At 27.7% G+C, this 13,376-nt stretch overlaps 5 protein-coding genes across 5 annotated transcripts in view, besides 7 other annotated features; 4 read left to right on the top strand and 1 right to left on the bottom strand.

Annotated features, from left to right (window-relative positions):
• EDI_135510 (guanyl-nucleotide exchange factor, putative) overlaps positions 1-2,871 on the top strand; it is a gene marked incomplete at both ends in the record, with an annotated part of 4,127 nt that extends 1,256 nt beyond the window's left edge. Inside the window, one exon of the mRNA XM_001733297.1 lies at positions 1-2,871. This exon is cut by the window's left edge and continues 722 nt beyond it. Coding sequence (XP_001733349.1) covers positions 1-2,871 — 2,871 coding nt within the window.
• Positions 1,367-1,395: a sequence feature (AT_rich).
• A 117-nt stretch (positions 2,872-2,988) lies between the features above and the next one.
• On the top strand, positions 2,989-4,179 carry EDI_135500 (uncharacterized protein; the record flags this gene model as incomplete). The annotated part of the gene is made up of 1 exon (XM_001736631.1): positions 2,989-4,179. The coding sequence occupies one exon, from the start codon at positions 2,989-2,991 to the stop codon at positions 4,177-4,179; it is 1,191 nt and encodes a 396-aa protein (XP_001736683.1).
• A 29-nt stretch (positions 4,180-4,208) lies between these two features.
• On the bottom strand, positions 4,209-5,462 carry EDI_135490 (uncharacterized protein; the record flags this gene model as incomplete). Its single annotated transcript, XM_001736630.1, has 1 exon — positions 4,209-5,462. The coding sequence occupies one exon, from the start codon at positions 5,460-5,462 to the stop codon at positions 4,209-4,211; it is 1,254 nt and encodes a 417-aa protein (XP_001736682.1).
• Positions 5,463-5,736: 274 nt separating this feature from the next.
• EDI_135480 (uncharacterized protein) lies at positions 5,737-7,278 on the top strand (the record flags this gene model as incomplete). Its single annotated transcript, XM_001736629.1, has 1 exon — positions 5,737-7,278. One exon carries the CDS (start codon positions 5,737-5,739, stop codon positions 7,276-7,278), a length of 1,542 nt encoding a protein of 513 aa, XP_001736681.1.
• Positions 6,995-7,033: a sequence feature (AT_rich).
• A 113-nt stretch (positions 7,279-7,391) lies between the features above and the next one.
• Positions 7,392-7,442: a microsatellite.
• A 68-nt stretch (positions 7,443-7,510) lies between these two features.
• On the top strand, positions 7,511-12,304 carry EDI_135470 (uncharacterized protein; the record flags this gene model as incomplete). The annotated part of the gene is made up of 1 exon (XM_001736628.1): positions 7,511-12,304. The coding sequence occupies one exon, from the start codon at positions 7,511-7,513 to the stop codon at positions 12,302-12,304; it is 4,794 nt and encodes a 1,597-aa protein (XP_001736680.1).
• Positions 11,263-11,287: a sequence feature (AT_rich).
• Positions 12,099-12,155: a sequence feature (AT_rich).
• A 220-nt stretch (positions 12,305-12,524) lies between the features above and the next one.
• Positions 12,525-12,545: a sequence feature (AT_rich).
• A 535-nt stretch (positions 12,546-13,080) lies between these two features.
• Positions 13,081-13,124: a sequence feature (AT_rich).
• The last annotated feature ends 252 nt before the right edge of the window (positions 13,125-13,376 follow it).

The raw sequence follows: 13,376 nt of genomic DNA, 5'->3' as shown, positions 1-13,376 counted from the left end.
ATTTATCAATTGGCTACAAGTGTAATTTTCTTATCAACAGAATCCCATAACCCATCAGCAAAAACAAAAGCAATGGATACTTTTGAAAAATTTAAGGAAGTTATTAATTCTGGATTTGGATTATCTATTGAAGAAAATATTCTTAAAGGAATTTATGAAAGGACAACCAAAGAAGCATTTCATCTTCCCAAAATATCTATTGTTCAACAAATCAATGAAACGAATAAAAATGAAATTCAAGGAAAGAAAAGAATACTTCAAATTAAATCTGATTTAGAAAAAATGAAAGATTATTGTTTTGCTAAATTAAAAGGATCTACATTCACACCATTTATATTAGAAAAGTCAACATCTGTTCCATTAAAATTATATGAAATTATTGCAGTTCCATTAGCAGAATCAGTTAAAAGAACATTTGAAAATATTGATAAAATGGAAGATGTTAAGTTAGTTCTTCAAGGATTAATTGATACAATTCATATGGCTTGCATTCTAAGACATGAAACAAAACCAAAAATTATAAAAGCGTTATTATCAATTACTCATCTTGATATTGTAAATACTATATCACAAAGAAATGTTATTGCTGTACAAACATTAATTGATGTTTGTGTAACTGACTTTGAATATCTTGAAGATTGTTGGGAAGATTGTCTTCAAGTTATATTAAAAATGGAACGTTTACACATGTTAGCTTCTGGATGGAAAGAAGAATCTAATAAAGTTCCAATTAAAGAACAACGAATAAAAAGATTTGAGTATTCTTCTGATTATAAAGGACCAGTAAATGAACGTGTGTTATTAACTGAAAATGTTCCACAATGTATTCTTGATATAGGAGATGTTGAATTAGGTAGTGTTTATAATACAATAGATTTTTCTGATGAAGCAATTGTTTATTTCTTTAAAGGGTTATGTGGTGCTGCAACAAAAGAATTAGAAGCACCTATTCCTAGAATATATATTCTTCAAAAACTAGTCATTTCAGCGGAAGCAAATATTGGAAGAAGTGAAGTTGTTTTCCAGAAAATATGGAGGTATTTAGTTCCATTTTATATTCGTTGTGGGTTACATCCAATTGAAGATGTTGCTATGTCAGTGTTAGATAACCTTCGACAATTGACAATGAAATCAATGATGAACCAAGAAATTTCTGTTGAAAACCAAAAGGAGTTTTTAAAACCTTTTGTTGTTATTATTTCAGACCATCCAAGTGTTAATGTAAGAGAATTTGTTATTCAAGTTCTTCAACAAATCTTAACAAATAAGAAATGTGGAGATAATTTAAAGAGTGGATGGGAAACATTATTTGATATAGTTCTGTTTGCTTCTGTTGATGAAGCTAGAGTATCAATTCTTGCTTTCCAATTTTTTAAACAAATATATAAATTATTTGAGAAATGTCCTTATTATGAAAAGTATTTCTTCTTATTCCTTAGATGTTTAAAATCATTTGGAAGACTTGAGTCTGTTGAAGAAGTTGGGTTACAAGTTAATTCTTTGATTCAAATGATTTTAACAAATTTCTTTGCTGATAAAAAAGAAGTTAAATTAAATGATAATTGTTATAGGAATATCATTCCAATGTTCAAAGTCTTATCAACAAATATTCATTCATTATATATTTCTGTTGCAACAAATTCTATAGAAATATTTTTTGGGTTATTAAGATCAATTAGTAGTGTTACTACTCATGAACTAATGGAAACAATATTAACAGATTGTGTACTACCATTATTTACTACTGAAATATCAAACCAATGGGTAAGTAATATTTGTGAAATTCTATTTGTCGCTACTCTTGATTTCTTATTAGAACAACATGAGTATTGTATGTTATTAGTTGATCTTATTGAATTTGCTTTTTATGTTATATTTCATGAAGGACCTGCTTTTTCTTCAGCTGCATTATCGTTTATTAATCAATTTATTGGTGGAGTTGCAAATACTAATGACACTGTACTAATGCACTTATTTATTGAGAAATTTTCTGTATTTTGTACATCGATTGTTCAATTTATACCTATTTATAATAAATATCAGTCTGATAGAACAACAGAAGTTATTCCAACAAAGGAAAAACAATTAAAAGGAAAATGTATGATTTGTATAAAAGAAGTTATTAGTGAATACTTAATGACATGTCCAATTTGTGGTAAACAAAAATACTGTTGTGAAGAATGTTATATCAAAGATACTCAATCACATAAAAATATTTGTTTACAACAAATTAAATTAAAACATCTTTCATTAGTTACTGAACAAGAATTTACTCAATCATTACCACAATTTACATCTTCGTTAATAGAAAAAATTTCAGGAATTAATAACGTTTCACAAGCATTATTTGCTTTATTTAATATACTTACTAAAATTATTTCTGATGATGATATGGTAATTTTATTTACTCAATTAACTAATGTATTCAATGAATTATTCAATCTATTCAATAAACATCCAGATGATGTAAATTCATTAGTTAAAGCAGAAACACTTATTGAAATTTATGATTTATATGTTGTTCAATTATTTGAAATGTATTTAAATATTTTTACTAGCGATAAACACCACAGAGAATTAATGGCAAAACTATATTTCTCATTTGTTCAAACATTACTTGGATGTTATGTTGATAACAAAGGTGATTATAGTTTGTCTGTTACAAAGAGTGTAATAATATCAATCACAAATCAATTAATAAAAATAACTAATGACACCGTTTATTATCAGATTGTTGATTTCTTGTATGATTATTTTATTGACATGATTTCGACGAAGGATGAAGATTTAAGAGAGATTCTTCGTTTATTATTCCATAAACATAGAACAATACAAACAAATGAATTAAAAAAAAATGATGAAATCTCATAATTTTATTTCATTCTTATATTTTAAGTTTTTTCATATGAAAAAAAGAAATAAATAGAAGCAATAAAAATCTCTTTTTAAAGAAAAAAAGAACTTTTTTCTGTTTCTCTCTTTCCCTTCATGCAACAAGAATGGAACCATCACCTTTTTGAAGGGTGTGTTTTTCTCCAACCACCTACTGAATTACAAGAAAAGTCTAATCCTATTCAGCCAAAATTTTCATTTCCTTCTTCTTTCAAAGCACCTCCAAATATTCATCTATTTCTTTATCCAGAATTACCAGAAACTAATTTTCTTCCTAGTTATTTTATTGTAACTTTTACAACACCATCAGGTACACAATATGGACATACATTACGAACAGAAAATGGGAGTATTTGTTTGATAAGTTTTTATTGTTGGGAAATTTTTTTTAGAAGAATTGTTATTCGTTCCCAGACATATTGGAAAAATAACTTTGAAGGTCTTGAAAAATATCTTAATGATATTTTAGAATCTCCAGAACGTCCTCTCTCTATTGAAAAAACTTTAGATATGGATGTTCCTATTGTCGTTGAAAAACTTCTTCTTTCTCAAGTTATGTTATTATTTAATTCTATAATATGTGAAAGAAGAATTATTGTTGTTGGTAGTAACTATGAAACGGTTACTTGTTTCATTTTATCAGCACTAGAACTTATTGAACCATTGTCTTGGCCTCACCCCATAGTTACGCTCTTACCACGTTGTTATAGTGAATTAGTTGACCTTCCAACTCCATTTATTTGTGGTATATCAACATACCAATTTTCATTAATGCAACCATTAACAAATAAAGTAGTTGTTGTCGATTTAGACAATGGAACAACTCGTTCAAATGATCCTCTTATGATACAACAAGATAAAAATTTATTCCCAGAATTCGCGACACAGTATTTAAGAGAAAGTTTAAAGACTGTTTTGATGGAAGTACCAAAACAAATACCAATCATGCTTAAACAAACATTTAATCAATATATTCTTAAACTACTTCAAGCACCAGAAACATTTATTTCATTAAAACATAAACGAGGAACATTAGTTGCTGAAATGGATATTAAAAAATATAAGAAGACATATAATTACAAAGCAGGAAGTAGAAAATTTATTGATTTTTTTTCTACAACTGGTGCATTTGATCAATACTTACAAAAGATAGAAAATGAAATGTTAAAAGGAGGTGGGCAAATAGTTGACCCACCTGAACCTAATTTTTGGGACTCATTATTCCAATTCAATTTTCCAACTGATGATCTCACTAAGCAAAGAGGAAAACAATATAAAATGCAATAAAATAAACTGATAATTGATTGTATGTTCTTTCAATTTTCTAATGGTTTAATATGAAAAATCGTAATATCATTTGTTCCAGCACTTCTCATATGAGCTGACCATGCACCTGTTCCTGGATGAGTGTATAAATACATTCTATTTTTATTAGATTTAATAGTGTATAACCCATAGGCTTTTTTAAAGAATAAATAAACAAAAACACTAAATGGTGCAAATTGACCAACATGAGTATGCCCGCAAAGCATAAGATCAAATATCCCTTTTTCACAAGTCTGTTTATATCCAAATGGACGGTGTTGTAAAATGATATTGTAAGTCTCAGAAGATGGTAATTGAGATACCATATTCATTTCTTCAACGAATTCTTCTTCTGTGTTACTATCATCAGTTCCAATTATGGCACAATTGTATTTTTCTTCTCTACTCATTCTATTTTGTAAAAGAGTAATTCCACATGCATTTAACATAAATGATAAATGTTCTATCCCTGTCATATAGTCATGATTTCCTGTTGACATGTAAACTGGACATTCATTTGTTAAAGCTTTAAATGGCATTAATTCTTCTGTTTGAACATTTGGAGAATCAGTTAAATCACCAGTAATAACAACAAAATCTGGGTGAATAGGAAGTATTTTTTTGACTATACGTTGTGAGTGTGAAAGGAATCTACTACCAATATGAACATCACTGATATGAACAAACTGTACCTCTTTTGAAACTTTAGGAGAGGTGAGTGTGATGTGTTTAAATGGAAAACGATGTCCTTGCCATAACGAATAAATGTCAAAAAGAATAGAACAAAGAATAATTAAACAAAATATAACGATTCGGTAATTATTTGGCATATAATTACCAGTTACAAATGACATAAACTTACCTCGATGATATAAATCATTTCTAAACAATGAACTACCAAATAATTTTGTTGAAATTAATACTATATTTATCACATCATAGATAAGAGAGAATGGTATCAAATTAAAAATACAGAGGTCAATAGTTGATGAATATAAATTAATTACTCTAAACCATTTACTCGTAAAAATGAAGTCACACCCAAAAATAATAAATGTTGAAAAAACAAAAAGATGTGGAATCACAAGGCTGATAATTAAAGTAATTGCAAAATCACGTCCAACATTTGTCAAGTCATTGTCATATGAAACAAAAGGTATTAACAGAACTAATCTTGATACTGTAATTGAGAACAAAAAAGTCATAAAAAAACACATAATGAGAGCAATAACAAAAAAAGTTGGAGACACTTTGGATTCTGGCATGATGTCTTTTATTTTCAGTTTATTCCAAGATGATTTTATTGTAAAGGAAAAGAAACGTCAACAAAAGTCGAAAGGTAATGAAGGATATACTAATGAAGATGGAATTAACTTGTTTTGCATGAAATTTTTTATTGTTTTTTTATTATGCAATTTAATAAGAATTATCATTGTTTGAAAAAGGATGAGCGTTAGACAAAAGAAGAAAAAAGGGGTTCAGTGAGGTTTTTGAAAAAGAAAGGAAAAAAAGTAACGAACGAAAAAGAAGTAAACCAAAATGGAAGACAAGAAACAAATCAAAGTCTTTGTTAAATGCCTTGAGAAAAACCAAACTACTATGTTTAAGATGAACTTTGATGATATTGCTGATAAGTTATATTTACAATGTTTTGAACAATTTCAAATGGAAATTAATGCTCCACTACGTTTAATTTGTAAAGGAAAGATATTAGACCCTCACAAAAGTTTGGAACAGAACGAAGTTTATGATAATTCTTTATGTTATTTGCATTCACCTGATATTCAAAGAACTCTAAGTATTGATGAAGATGCAATAAATGCGTTGATGGATGATGTAGCCAGAGATTTTGGATTAAGAAATAATCCTAGAATTATTCTTTATGTTAACAATCCTAATACAGGAGAAATGGTTCGTGTTGTAAGAACTCCTACTGTTGTAATCAATACTCAAAATGAATCTTCAATTAATACGACTAACTCACAACAGTCTCAAACTAACAACGAAACAAACAATGTAACGAGAACACAAGAAACTGAAGAACAACCAACATTTAATCAAATTATAGAACAATCTCTTCTAAATTTACTTCAAAACATCAATAACCAAAATTTTCAAGTTGTTCGTGCTAATCAACCAGAACAAAACCCTCTAGAAAATCAACAAAACTCCACAGAAAATCAACAAACTGTCGGTTCTCAAGTTATCAATACTACGAATAACAATTCACAAATACGACAAAACAATGACCAAAATGGACTTAGAGAAGAACAACAAAGAAGAGAAATTAACCAACCTCACATCAATCCTATTCCACCTTCAAGTCATAATAATACTATTTCAAATTCTAACAGCACTCTTTTAAATCAACTAAGGTCTTTTGATAATCAATTCATAACAAGACCAATCCCTACAATATCATTCCAAATATTAGATATGAGACCTCGACCTATTCCAATTGACAATTTACATACATTTCGAGGTAGTACAAGAACAGTACTACACTCAGTCGGACAAGAAAGAACGTGTCAACAAGAAAATTCAAGTACTACTCCTATCCAACCAAACAATAGTCATACAGAAGAAAAAATTAATAGGCTTCTTTTTGAATTATTTGTAACACTTATTTTTAATGAAAGAGAAGAGGATGTAGCAAAAGAAGTGATTCAATCACTTTCTACTATTTCAAATAATAAAGAAGAAATTATTGGCACCTTTATTAATGGAACAGCAACTCTTCTTACATCACTTCTAAGTGAATCAACAAATGAAATTAAGCACTCATTATTAAGAGATGTTTTAAATATTATTTACTATAATTTATATGAATTTTATTCAAATGATCCTCTTACTCCACAACAACTCCTTTATTATTTTAAGAAAGATATTTACGACATTATTGAACTAAACAAGAAGTATTCAATCAACAGTATCTTAGATTTGTTCCATCGGTTACTTCATCATATAGTTAGTCATGCTTCATTACCTCCAAAAGTTAATTCCATGATCTCTCCTTCAATAGAAACAGAAGAACAATTTTTAAAAGCAGTACAACGCTGTCATGAAGTGTTTAAATTGTAGATTAATCTAACATAATCCTTCATTCTCTATTATATTCATTTTCTTTATTCAACTTGAAATCATTCATATTTAAAGTTTACCTTATCTTTCTATTTTCAGAATTCACAAAAACTAAAAAACAAAAAAAGAAAAAAAAAGAAAATAGGACAAAAAAGAAAAAGAAAGTTAGAAAAGAAGCGTTGACCAATCAAATGCAAATATCTCTAAACCAAGAAATCTCAGAAAAATTATTATGGACAGTTGTTTAGTTCAAATCAAACAAATTGTTTGTTCAACACCAAAAAAGAATGGGAAACAAAATCAGTCAGAGATTAATGACATTCTTACAATGACTGGGATTACTGGAAAGGTTACATATGTTAAATTGTTAATTGAAAGTGTATTATCTGATGGAATTGGAAGAGAGTCATTTAAATTACAAACATTACGAGATGAAATTAACACTATAACACAGTCAAGCCAAGCAGTTTTATTTAAGAAAGAGTTAACAGCAATGAAACTCTCAAACACCCAAGTTAAATCATTTCGGCTAAATCCTTCTGGTGAATATTTATTTGGTATTCTTCCTAATCAACCCACGTCGTTAACATCTGCTTTGTTATTTGATTATTTATGCGAACATCCTGAAGAACGAATTGATAGAACTAATGCTTCAAATGCTAATATTTTTTCAATTTCATGGAAAACTCCAATTTCATTAGACCTATCACTTCCACTAATTCATACTATTTCAAAAGAGATTGTTGGTGAATTAGGTACTTCTTGTGTTGGTTCAAAAGATACATTTTCTGCTTTATTATCAAACATTTATGGTGAATCAATGACAGAACAACAAGTAGGAGAATTAATTGTTTTGTTAATCCAATGTATTGAACGTTCAACAAATGATTCATCGACAGTATCGGAATGGGATGCCGAAATTATTGGAACAGTATTAAAACCTAAATGTAAAAATTGGAGTATTATTGCTAAAGTAATGGACCTTCAAGGGTATGAATATAAATCATTAAATGCTATTATTTTATTAATTCGAATCTTCCAACAAATTGGTGATTTTCCATTTAATTCATTCTTTAAAGAAGAATGGAATAATGGAAGAGCTCAGGGTTGTGTTGTCCAAAAACTTATTCATATTGCATCACAATCAACTAGTGAAAGTCAATATTTAATGAAATATATTTGCTCTTTATATAATGTTGGTGTTGAGAGAGGTATAAGAGTTTTATGGGAACAACAAGGATTTGTAGAACAGATTATTGCTATTGGAGAACGAGCAAGCAGTGATTTTGATTCAATATATAGTTCTATTGAAGTTGTATTACCAATATTATGTAAATGTAAAGCAAGTGCAGGAAGACAACGTGCAGTATTGGCATTATTAAGAAATAATACAAAACAATATGCTGTTGTTCAGTCATTATGGAAAAATAATTCTCTTATTATTGCTCAAGGATTAAGAGATAGGTATATGGAAGATCCATCTTCAATAGATGATATTATTAATTCTATTGGAATTCAAGAATGTGCTAAAGTTCTTACTCAAATGAGGCCAACATCGTTTGCACTTGATATTGCATGTTTGTTAGTTAAAAAAGATGGATTTATTTTAGATAAATGGTTGATTGAACAAAGAAAATTAAGAGGAAGTGTTTTTGGTAAAGAAATTATTCAGTTCATTAAAGATAAACAATTACTAGCTAATGGAGTATCTCCATTTAAATTGGATTTAGAAATAGTAAAACAATTATTAGGTACTGCTTCTTCCTGTGGTTCTAGAAAAGAAGCAAATGAATTAGAACAACAATTTTACACCAAAACACCAAAGAAAGAGACAATTCCAGGACGAGCAAATGAAATTTTTGGAGATTATTTCAAAGGGAATTATACAGTAGAAGCAATTGTTAATGTTATTATTAAAATGCGTGATAGTCAAGAAACATCAGATAATGATTTATTTGCTTTCTTCATTAAAACATTATTTGATGAGTTTAAAAGAATTAGCGATTTTCTTAAAGTTGATGTTGTTATTCAATTTGGGAATTTATACGGTGAAATAATTTCTAAAGGTGTATTAAAGAATTGTGCTTTAATTCATATTTTAAGAGTTATATTATGGGCATTAAGAGAACCTATTTCGTCTAATTTTTTTACTTGTGGATTAAATGCACTTATTAGATTCAAAAATCGTTTACATGAATGGCCAACATACTGTTATTTATTAAAAGAAATTAAAAGTATTGAAACACAAGACCCTCAATTATATAGAACTATTTGTGAAAATGCAAATAGTAAATTTGCAATTGTATTAACTCTTATTCAAAAATTATACCCTCGTGTTTATCCTCAAATAATGTTAGATTCAAAAAGTGTTTCAGTTATTAGGTCTTTATGTGGATGTTTTGAGGATATATCATCTATGAGTATAGAACAAATCAAGAAAGAATCCCAAAACTTGTTAAATACTTTTAAATCAACACAAACGAATGAAATGATTGAAACCTCATTATTTATGATTGCTATTACAAGAGAGTCGACACAACCAAAATGTATTGATATTATACAATCATTTGGATTCTCTTTGGATAATCTAAATTCATTTACTATTGAAATGATTAATATTTTATTAAAAAGAAGAGAATATGATAAACAAACTGCATCATTATTTGAGTCATTAGGTTCTTTATTAGGTCTTCTCACTATTGGAATGAATAAACCATTACGGTCCAATAAATTAGTTCCTAAATCATTATTAACAGACCAATTAACAATTGAAAATTTTGATGTTATGTTAGAATTTGTTGTTCATTTCTTATTCTCTTCTAATAAATCTGATATATTCACTCCAAATAATCCTTGGATTGTTCCATTACTTCAAGTTGTATGTGAAGTTTCTTTATCTCCTGAACTTATGATTCATCACAGTTCAATAGAAAAATTACTTCAGTCACTTCATATTTCTGCTAAAGACTATCTTGAATGTCATCCATTACGTTCTTCAGCTGAAGATTCAATTGATAAATTACGTAAATTTGCCAAAGATAGAAACAATGGAGATGAAGGTATTTTTTATGAGTTTGTAGAAAATAAACAATTGATTCCTGAAAAGACTCTTAAGCAAGTGTTATTATCAGAAAAGTCACTGTGTTATGTTGAATCTCTTAAGTCTATTCCAAATATTCAATTACCTGAATGTTTGATTTGTCCATCTTTATCTTTAGATCAATGGTATATTATTATTGTATGTTTCCTGGATTTTTCATTACAAGATATAAGTAAAACAACTACTGTAAGTATGAACGCTATTATAACAACTGTTATTCAATTAGTTCAAAAAGATTTTGCAATGGAGACTGATATTAATAAAATTTCAGAAGCTACTAATCGTGTATTTAATATTGCTCAAAAATTATCACAATATACTTGTAGAAGTTGCTTAGATACTAAACTTTGGAAATACATTACTCCTTATGTTAATATTGCTGTTAAACAAAAAGAAATTTCTAAACCTATTGAACAAATGAAAGAAATTGTAATGAATAGTCTTCAACCTCAAATAGAAAAAGCTGTTTCTATTAAATTGGAAGAACTTAAAAAAAGTGCTAAACGACAACTTGAACAATTTATTCTTCAAATAACTCCTGAACGACAAGCTGCTATATCTAGTAATAATAATAAATTTGTTGCTAAAGGATTTGAATACCTTAATGATGCACCTCAATTACCTCCTAAACTTCAAATTGCATATGGTGGTGTTACTAATTATCAAATGGAGACATATGCTTTAGGAGTGACAAATGAAACAAAACAACATTTAGATGATAAATTAGTTAATTTTGTTCATCAACCACTTCGCTTTGATACAATTGAAAAATACGTTCAATTATTAACACCTGAATGTACAGAAAAAACTATTAGTAAACTTATTACACAATGCATTAATAAAGAAAATAAAGATTATTGTATTCGAACAATGGAAATTATTGGAATTATTTTTATTAATAATAAAAAACAACCAAATCGTTGTTGTGAATTACTTTCTGAAATATTTAATGAAGTTTGTAGTATCTTTGAAAAGAATTATAATACTTCTTCATTTAATCCAGAGATTTATGCAACAACACTTTCTTCATTAATAGAAATGCTTATTGAAAAATCATTAAATGTCATTGATACTATCTTATTAATGGATCATTTTATAACTTTCTTCCAAAAATTACATCCACGTCAATTTCCAAAATTCACTTGTCAATGGATTGAATTATTCTCTCATAGAAGTTTATTACTTAGTCTTTCTAAACCTTCTGAAAAGAAAAATACAGTTCTGTCTATGTACTTCGATTTATTTATGAAATATTTACAATTTGTTCAACCAATATTAACTTTAAAAGTTCATATTAGTAAACAAATATACTCAGCAACACTTATATCAATCCTTACATTAAGAGAATGTTTCCCAACATTCTTATCATTCTTTGCTTTACCATTGGTATCTGCTATTCCTTATACTGCAGTGTCTTTAAGACTCCCTATATTAACTGTTGTTTCTCACGAAGATAACTATTCAGATCATTTTGAAACTTTAAAAGGAAAGATTCCTCTTGAAATACAAAAAGTATTAAAAAAGGGTGATATTCTTTCAATGTTACCATTGATCAAAACACCTTCAGCACTCCCTATTGTTGTTGAATTATTTACAAAAAATTCATTAAACCTTTTAGAAGGTCTTCTGAAATTATGTACAGAACCTCAACGAATAGAAATTATCAATGCAGTTGTTGATTTAATGAGACTTCAAACAGAAACAACTCAAGTGATGAAAGATTTTATTTCAAAATTAATTTCTTTAAATATTGAAAACTTAAATGAAATTATATTAAGGGTTTTAATAGAACGGTCATTCGGTGAATATCATCAAGTTGGTGCTATGAAAGCATTAGAGTCGTTAGTTCAAAAACACCCTCAATTAATCTATTTAGCGAAACGTAAATCAACTATTGTAGCTCAAAGATTATCTGAACTTTGTTAAAGTAATAATTAATTGTTATTCATTTTCCATCTCATTTTATTTATATTTACTCTGTCCTTTACTTCTCTCTTTGTCTTCAAATATTCTATTTGAAACTAGTTGTTAAGTCAAATAAAAACAAATACTTAATTTAATTGGATAAATGGACATAATGTTATTCTATTGTTTTAAACAACTAATTCTGTCAATGAAATAACAAAAAAACTTTCTCTAATACTTCTAAAAAAATATAAATAAAAAAGTCTTTATGTTTGTGGTTCTTCATTCTTGTAAAAGTTTTCTACAGTTATGTCTAATAACCTTTTTTTCTATTAGAGCATATCATTTCTGAAGTTAAAAGATAACCCTTCTCCAATAAAAAAATGATACTATATCAAATACTAACTTTTACAAAAATAACGTGTTTAGTTCAACATCCCCTTCATATCACAGAACACGGAAAACATGGTTTTTAATCATACAAGTAAAACAGTGACTTTATGCTTTAAAAATCTAGAAGATAAAACACAATATTTATTGTACCTAACATAATAATTCAAACCACTTATAAGTAATATTCTATTTTTCTATTAATCAGAATCTATATTTAGTACAATCCCATAGCCATGGTTGATGAAAAGTCGTAGTAGGTGTGTTAATAAAGAATATTGAAATGAAAGGACTAATGAACTGAGTTATTTTTGAAACACTGAGATGCAATAACATTAATCTATTAAATAACTATAAAAGAATATAAAGAGAACTGATAAGATGGAAAAAAAGAAACCAATCTAATCTATTAATAATAAAATATTTTTTAAAAATCTTTTTTAGATTTTTTGATAAGCGTCATTTAAATTTTATTCTATGTCTCTTTCTCTTGAAGAACAAATTAAGTCTATCAAAGAGGGTCGTTTAAAGATGAACTTGTTAATGAAAAGTCTGTCAAGTTCACTTTATAATTTTAAAAAATATGACCAATCATTTATTAATACTCAAAAAGGATGGAAAGAAAGCGATAAGTGGATAGAAACAATGTTCGACCGAACGGATGAACTCTTTTTAAGACGTGGTCGCATAACCAGTCATGTAC

This window comes from Entamoeba dispar, genomic scaffold (genome assembly GCF_000209125.1).
Source record: "Entamoeba dispar SAW760 scf_1105229459999 genomic scaffold, whole genome shotgun sequence".
In the NCBI taxonomy this organism is placed as follows: Eukaryota; Evosea; order Mastigamoebida; family Endamoebidae; genus Entamoeba; species Entamoeba dispar.
Note: the sequence above shows the minus strand (reverse complement) of the source record. Positions and strands in the feature narration are given on the sequence as shown.